We start from the raw sequence: 8958 nt of genomic DNA, 5'->3' as shown, positions 1-8958 counted from the left end.
AGGCACTAATACGAGAGGGATCCGATGTTGTTGGTCGCTAAATTATCATTTACAAATAGTGGGAATGTCTATAAGGTGGAAGTTTGTTTTTGAAAAAGTGATCGTCGTTCAGCCTGATTCTGCAAATGAAAGTACTTGCATCTCAATGTTGCTGCCAATAAAGCATCATTGTAACTAAAACCCTGCAGTCTGGAAAGGTGGGTGGCCCTCCAACAAAGTGCCATGGATTACAAATATGTTTAGTGAGCTGTCTTGTGTTTAAATTACTATGACAGGGTAATAAAAATCAATAGAGAAATCAGCAAATTAAAGCTGTGAAAAATTGCAGATAAACTTAAAAAAAATGAATTGTTCTTCAATGGCTTCTTTACTACACCTTTAGACCCTCAAGTACCTTTTTTGGCTCGAGGTGTCTGTGTGGTACTTTGGAGATTAGAAAAATCATGTTACATTATAGGGTATTTCCTACCAATCAACATATTGTTTTATTTCAAGTCCTAGTACGTTTGCCTTTGAATTATATGGAGATCGGTAATTCAGAGATCAACTTAACTTAACTTAACTATTAGGTTCTATTAAGTCTACTTGTTATTTATTAGACAACAGTGTGTATTCCAAATTTTACTAGTAGCATTTACAAGTTTACTAGTAAATTTTACAAGTCTGAACGACAATTAAGCCAATATAACTAGTCATTACATATGACAAGAAAAAAACTAGTGCAACAGCTGGGATAGACACTAGTGTCAGAAAAGGCTATTAGTAAGGTACATCTGGGACAATAACTAGTACAGTTACTCTGAACCACAGATCACCATTTAATGGCAAAATCAATTTTATTTATTTTTTATTTTTTTTCCCAGTTACAAGGGGACGTGTCATTATTGGGACAGCAGTAAATTAATATTAATGTATGCTATTAAATGAATTACAAGTGACTAAACTAATTGGAATAAATATTCACTATATAGAGATTAGGTTACGTACTAATAATTAAAAATAACCAATAGCCTATTAATAAAATAGATAGCAGAAAAAATAGAAGAATAAATGTTAAAGCTGCTTGCCATACAACGTTTTTTGGATCTATCTGAAGCCTTTTTTTAATGTAGCCTACTTACTTGGTGTTCGAAGTATTCCAATATATTGATTCTAAAACTGCTGATCGAGTCAGTTTTACTCGACAAGCAACCACGAAAATACCAAATATATAACTCCACACAGTTGTATCCATTGCGATGCAAAAACAGTTCACCAGTCCAAATTTGATCATAACAATGAGAGATCCACAGGCACTAATACGAGAGGGATCCGATGTTGTTGGTCGCTCTCATCTGCTGGAAACGCGTTTTTATCTCCAAACGATTAAAAAAAAAACTATTTGCCAAGACTTCCCAAAATAACAGCTCCTTCGAAAATGGCACTCTACAGAACAAATTTAAGAAAACTCGTGTGATAATCCATCAGGTTCTTTAGATATTAAAATGCCTTAATATGCATCCTTTGGGAAACAGTGCCCATGAACATTCTTCTGAATGCAGAGAAAACAGTTAAATAGTGCAGGTTCCGTGGAATGGCAGCAGAGCTCTGAAATTCGGATGTTACTGAGGTCTAATCTAAAGGCTGTATCAGTACTTCTCCTGTTCTTCGTCTTTGCATTCAACTCTGCCAGTCTTGGAGTGCCCTCAAGACGTGCTCAGTGTTGCCGTTAGACCACGCCCACATTACTCTCGATTGGATGACGCAAAATGAGTGACAGCTAGTCGAATTGAAGGAGCCTGGAAACGGTGCGTACGATTGTATTAAACAATAGACCACCTGAGTTTACCTGAGGTGCAAAGCACGTCTAAATTCTCTAAATACAGTGGTTTTCAACCGGGAGGCCGAAACCCACTAGGTGGCCTCATGTGAAATTCATTTAAAACAATATAGGCCTGCGTTATGTTAAAATAAATGATCAATTCGTCCCGTTAACTGTCAGCAGATCTAAAAGCTTAGTATGAGTAAATTAAGATTTTTAACCACTCTTAAGAGATATTCGAGCATGTTTTCTTTACAAAGCCAATTTAGGAGTTTACACACACGTCAACTATCCTTGTAGGCATAATGGTTTTTGTACACACTATTTTCTATCGCCCTACACCTAAACCTACCCCTCACAGAAAACTTTCTGCATTTTTACAATCTCAAAAAAAATCTAATTCTGTATGATTTATAAGCTTATGTACCCATGGGGACCTCAATTTAGGTCCCGACGGTGAAGTCCCATGAGTTGGTGCTATTCAGGTTTAAGTCCCCACCAGTGTAGAACCCTTTTTTTCCCCCATTTACTATTCTGTTTTTATACAGCCAATTTAACTTATTGAAGACCATGTCTGTGCACAAATAAAATAAAGAAATCGCAAAATGATATTTAAGAAATGATTTTAATTACTGTGGACTGTGGCAACCATCCCCTTATGGGGTCAGATGAAACATTTGACTTGTCTATTCATGTATAAATTGTACGTATATTGTCATATGTACACGTTACAGTAGTGTGGGTGAGTAGCTGACAGATGTGCCTTTATTGTATTACAATTTTGGCTTTCTAATACAGTCTCTGAGAAACTAAAGGAAATGCAAAAAGTGTTGCAAACGTCCCCACTCTCCCATACCTTAAAGATTAGGTATAATTAAATATTTAAAAAATAAATCAATGAATTCCATTTGTTTGATGGCTCGAGCAACTTTTTATTGTCCTTTGCGTGCTTGGACACTAATCAAAAGGAAAAACGAACAGGTAATAGATGATTGAATGTCGAGTGGTGTTAAGGTGTGACGAGTTTGTACTTCCATGGTCTGGTCTGCGCTCGAGCATGAATCAAATGTGTATTTGCGCCTTGGGATTGTGCCCAAGTAACAGGAGTGTCAAACAAACTATTAATTAGGCTGCGGATTGAAAGCATAGGTGATGGTGGCATCCTGACGTCAAAATGTTAACCCACTTAGTATTGTTGGTCCCATGACTTCCAGGCTCTTTTGTGATGGTCTCGAATGCATTTTTAGGCCTATAGTTAATACAAATATGCAAGAAGATATCAGAAACAAGACATTTTCATGGATTTATTGGAGATTCTTTGATAAGACATATCCTTGATACATGGGTCAAATATTAAACCACAAACACAAATTCTGGCCAATCAGCAACCTTTCACTCAATCACTTCTAAAAGTATCTCATCACTAACATATATGCAGCTCACTGACATGCAACGACCAGGTACCCTTTATTGCAGCATCACTTTTACCTCTTGAATGTACAATTATTAATGTGTAAGTAAAAAATGATAAAAGGAGGTTACTCTTGTTTTATGATGCTTCTTGGTTGGACTGATTACCATTTAACTCATAGTGGTCTGTGCTGTTCAAATATGATGGACTTCGTTCAAGCAATTTCCCTGTCAATCTTTCATTCTAATTACTTTATACTATGAATAAACTATAAAAAATAAAAACTTCAATCAAATCAGCCAGGAGAATCTGTTGAGATCTTGAATTAGTGAAACTGGAAACCATGACGTATATTTGGATGAGCGGGTCAGGTCAGACCTTTTTTTACCCTACTCGTACAATGCACCAAATGAGTTTGCAGAGATTACCTGGAGGACAAGTGGTGGCTATCGATACAGGAGTCAGTAATACAAAACAGACAGGTGAAAGAGGAGAAAAGACTGAAGGGTATTTGACAAACTGATTGTTCCCATTGTTCTTAGAATTTGAAACACACCACATCAGACCTAAGAAGAACAACTTGTGTTGCAGCTCAAATGCCTCACAAGGAGAGGTGGTCTGGAGAAAGTCTGGAGTAATCCTGGCCACACTGTTTTCATCACTCAGACGCCTTTAAAGAGAAAGACAGTTTAGGCCTCGACTTCCCTTTCCCCAAAATTATCTTCTGTTCTTCTTTCTGCTGTTTCTGTCGCTCTTGCTCCAACTTCATACGCTCCTCGTGTATTTTCCTCTGCTCTTCAACTATTCGAAGTTGTTCCTCTGCCTGTAGGACAAAAGTGGAGTTTATTAGGAACTAGATATTAACATGTAAACACATTTGTGAAAAAAAACTAAAATACGATTAGAGAACCAAGAATTTGCTATCTAAATAAAGGTTTATTTTACAAATGTTTAAAAATACATTTAAATTTTTTCATATTTGTTTTCAAATTATTATGTGAATATATAAACATGTAAAACAAATGGAAATGTAATTTCAGCAGTCGTGCTTTTACTATCTTTAAATTAAATAGTGTGATATTACATGTAAAAAAAAAATCCATATCGTTCAGCCACTACTATTCATGCATGAACAGGCATGAATTGTCACAGGATAGTCACAATTTATTTAGAAATGCATTTATAATCATTAGTTCTACCATGTTTTAATTAAATGCTTCAAGCAATTGGCTTGTGCTCTGATGATGTTCAAAATAATGTACAAGAGCGTTTACCAACAGTCAGTTTCATTTTGAATCTTATATCATCTGCAACATGATGTTTATGACAAACCAAATTTCGTGTAAACTGTTTGGAAGGGACAGATGCAAGACCGCATCTGTCAGATCACTTTCATGTGTTGACAGATGAATCTTGACCTTTATGGCTCGGAACAGAGAGAATCCCTTAGGCTACGTACAAGGCCCATTCACACCAAGAACGATAACTATAAAGATAACTATAAAGATAGCGAAATTAGCATCCACATTAGCGGACGATATTTTCTGTTTATTCCAAGCACACGCTCGTCTACCGCTTTAAATTCTCAAGCTCATTATGGCAGGATTGATTCTGATTGGCTGTCAATGTTTTTATCGTTCATCAGCTGGAAAAAATCATTCTGAAAGTGATTACAACAATATCGTTTATCTGTGCCTTCATCGTTATAGCTGTGGTGTGGGCTATTCTTTAATATTGAGAACGATTTTTAGAACTATATCTTTACCGTTATCTTTATAGTTATCGTCCTTGGTGTGAACAGCCCTTTACACTAGTGCATTTTCATTTTAAAATGCACAACTTTTGCTACGGTTACGCCCTTTCGTTTACATTACCCCGGCGTTTTCAACCCTCGAAAACGGAGACTTTCGAAAACGCTGCAGACCCCGTTTTAGTTAGAAAACTCTGGGGTTGCGTTTCAGTGTATACTGACCAAAATGGAGACTTTTAAAAACGACGGCGTGGCTGCCCACATTATGCTCTGCGTATCCTTGACGACCACGTAAACAATGACATCATGCACATTGTTATATCTGCATGAATTTATTATTTTTTGTGGAAATTGTGATTTTTTTTTCCCAGGATGAATAAAATGTTCAAAAGAACATGTTTATTTAAAACAGAAATCGTTTGTAACAAACAAAGCTATTAATAATGTAAAAATGTTAATGACAACTGTAACTCAAGTGTAAGTTAGGAATACTTTAATAATGCATGAATTTCAGAAATCAGTTAGCTTTTCCTCAGTTGCACCGTTAGTACTACCGCACCTAATTAACTCAAATGTTTTCTATAGAATAAAACATAACATTATGATTAGAGTTCAATCTTGCTTTAAACAACACATACCAGTTTAGCTTGAGCGTCGGCTATCTTGCGATTGTTCTCCACCAGAATCTTCTCCAGTTCTTCACGCTTTGATTTCTCTTCCTCCTGCGAAGGCAAACAGCTTCAGTGGAATTGTAGTGACAAACAACATAACTATTCCCAAAAATATCTTGCACAACTTGAACAAACACGCAAATGAGTAGATAATGAAGATACGTTCAGCTCACCAGACACGGATCAACCTACAGTAAACTTGTCCTTCACTCATCAAGAAATATTTCCTATAGGAGTCATGGTCAAGCTGGGAATAGGTTCTTTTTTTAACTGAACAATATACCACCAATCAGCAAGTGAGGTTCTTTCAAACCACTGACCTGTGTTCTCGGTACATCTCTACTTACATCTCACTCTCAGAAAATAGCCACACAGTGAAGTGCCGTCTGAGGAGCAGTCAGCTCAAATGGTGTATAGGAGGAACAGAAGCGTGAACAACTATCATCACTTCTAACCGTAAGCAACTGAGAGGGATAGTGAAGTTCAGGCGAATAGCAACAAAGGCTCATGGAACTCGCAGGAGTTTTGCATGAGCTGTTTTGTTAAAACTGTCAAGGGTGAAACAGGAAATTTAAGGATAATAGAATGGTAGCACTACGTCATACACAAAGCTACAATGATGCGTGTAAGATTAGAGTTAAAATTCGGGGAAAACAAAAATCTATTTCACCTTTAATTTTGAGAAAAAATAGGCTGAAGCCTGTTTAACGCCACACAATTATGCAGTATGTAGTAAAGCAACAGCAGGCTACCATCTCACCAGTAGCTTTTGCAAAAAAAAAAAAAAACTACAGGTCTAAACTGAAAATAACATGATTTCTGGGTCACTGTATTGAATATTTTATTTACTTCTGTTAATGTGGCCTGCAAAATGTGCATGTGGTGTGAAACAGGCCCATTTCCAACAAAACAGGAAAACCTTCCCATTGAATCAGCATTAATACGAGATATTCTGTGTTGTCTGTTCACGTGCAAGTTACCTCCCGAGCTTTCTGAGCAGCCAGTTCTGCTTGTCTCTGTCTCTCCAGCTCCTCTAGCAACTGCTTCTCCATGATGCGTTTGGCCTCCTCCACCCGCCGCAACACTTCTCTTTCAATCTCATCCTTTCGCTTTTCCAGTTCCTCCTCCACACGTTTGGCCACAAGTTCCTCTACGCGTCGTGCCGTCTCCTCCTCAATCAGACGCTCCTCTATCTCCTGCTGTCGACTAAAGAAGAAAAGAAAGTCAGTTGTTTCGTTTAGCATTGTGAAATAAAAATGTACTTAATGCCAGTTACGCAATGACGCAAGTGAACAACTTGAAATGCAATGCACATTTTATCTATTGTGCATGGAAAATCAAGCAACTACAAAGTGTCAGCTTACCAGTGGCGGTCAACTTATAAGACCAACACTGATACTGGTAAAAATGTTGAATAGTAACTTAAAAACAGAGAATTTAAGGTATTATAATTTTGTATTTTATCTCTCTCTTAAATACTATGGTGACTGCTTATTGGTTTTATGACAGCGATAATGAAGGTTACTTTCTTAGATGACACAAAATAAACATTCAAATTCAGACATTTTATTTTTCCACCAAAGTTACTATCAGATGCATTTAATTAATGACGTATAATTACATATTAAAGCAAATAAATAAATAATCAGATTTTGTGAATCTAGTCACTGCACTACCAAAAAAAAATTTAAAACTTTACGCATTATCATGGTATTTTGGACATGGTTAAATGGTAATATCATTTTCTTTACATTCACTACAGTTATACCATGGTATTCTGTGCTTAAACATGGAATACAATGCATAAATGATTAAGATAATGTAACCCTTACGGCAGTACCATGGTACAATGATAGCATCTTTTGGTAGTTTGACGTGTACTGGAAATAAGGCCGTGTAAATAAACACTATTGAAATGCATGTATTTATACTTCCCAGAATACGATGGTAGTACCATGGTACTTCCAGTACTTTTTATAAGGGTCCTCATGTGGCTCACACTGTTCAGGTGATGTTTATCTGTGACAGGGTTCGTGAAGGTACTCACATTCTCCTCTGTCTTTCCATTTCGGCTTTTTTCTCTTCTTCCTCTTTCTTCTGCTTTTCATCTACAGCACTCCTCTTACTTAACGCCCTGCCGAAAATATCGATTTTCTCAGGCGGCGAGACGGCTCTTTCCTTTTCCCGGCGAGACGTTGCCGTGTTTGATCTGGACCGAGAGCGCGACTCTCTCCTGCGACTCCTTTTGGCCTCTCGGGACTTCGAGCGCATCTTCTTTTCTTTGTCCCGGGACCTTGATTGAGAGCGGCTTCGCTTTTTACTGTGCTTGCTGTTTTTTGAGTGCTTGGGGCGGGAAGAACTGCGGCTCCGCGAACGACCCATTTCAAACGCCGGTAGAGTTCAGTAGCAGTAACCAGAAGACTGAACACCCCTAAAGCACCGGATACACGAGTTACAAGCACCTGAACGTCTTTCAAACAAGCCCCAAAGCGCACACTTAAGGAATCCGCCCAGGCTGCATGACAATAACATTTAAGACGAAACTCTTATTTGGAAATAAATGGTTTAATAACAACCTGAACATTTAACTGCAGGGTACCATTTATCTTGTACTGTTAAAAAGCAAGATGGAGGATGGCTGTTCTCAGATCCCAGAATGCAATTTTTTTTCTGATGTTGTGACGATCGTCATAGTTACATTGATTACTGCCATCAACTGGCGTGGAGCGGAAACGAGAAGCCCGTTTCATTTTAGCGAACCGTTTGGACGGTTCGTTCACTGAACCGATTCACAACCGAGTCATTGCTCCCGGCATTTTATAATTAATTTTTGTAATTAAGCTGTTGCTTGTCATTACGTTTTAACTGTTGTGTCACACATCTAGATTTAGTAAAAAAAATCAAACAAATAAACAAACAAAAATAAATAAATAAACACATATTTTTGCATATGCTAACTGGACACCATATACAGAGGTGGTTATTGTTCCAAGATTATAGTCTGTTAAAAACAACATCCCTGCTGGAAAATAATATTAAAAATATGTATTGTTACTAAAATTAGATATTTATTATAGTAACTTTAAAAAAAATGTTGGGTCAGTAAGCACGAAATTTATACTTTTATTGATACTTTATATAAAAATTACAGTAAAGATATTTATAATGCCACAAAAAGATTTCTATTTCAAATAGAAACAGAACACCTGTTTTCTGTTTTTAAAGTATATTAAATTGTATATTAAATAGGCCTACATATTAAATTGTAATATATTAAACTATATTAAAGTAGAAAATAGTTTTCCAAAATTGTAATAATATTTCA

The 8958-nt window shown here is 36.7% G+C and overlaps 1 protein-coding gene across 1 annotated transcript; it reads right to left on the bottom strand.

Moving 5' to 3' along the window:
• Positions 1-3092: 3092 nt before the first annotated feature.
• arglu1b (arginine and glutamate rich 1b) lies at positions 3093-8313 on the bottom strand. Its single transcript, XM_016504901.1, has 4 exons — positions 7681-8313; positions 6614-6839; positions 5601-5684; positions 3093-4035 (listed from the first exon to the last, which is right to left on the bottom strand). The coding sequence occupies exons 1-4, from the start codon at positions 8013-8015 to the stop codon at positions 3871-3873; spliced, it is 810 nt and encodes a 269-aa protein (XP_016360387.1). The 5' UTR covers positions 8016-8313; the 3' UTR covers positions 3093-3870.
• Between the last annotated feature and the right edge of the window lie 645 nt (positions 8314-8958).

Source organism: Sinocyclocheilus anshuiensis, unplaced genomic scaffold, assembly GCF_001515605.1.
Source record: "Sinocyclocheilus anshuiensis isolate Anshui unplaced genomic scaffold, SAMN03320099.WGS_v1.1 scaffold218, whole genome shotgun sequence".
Lineage (NCBI taxonomy): Eukaryota > Metazoa > Chordata > Actinopteri > Cypriniformes > Cyprinidae > Sinocyclocheilus > Sinocyclocheilus anshuiensis.
Note: the sequence above shows the minus strand (reverse complement) of the source record. Positions and strands in the feature narration are given on the sequence as shown.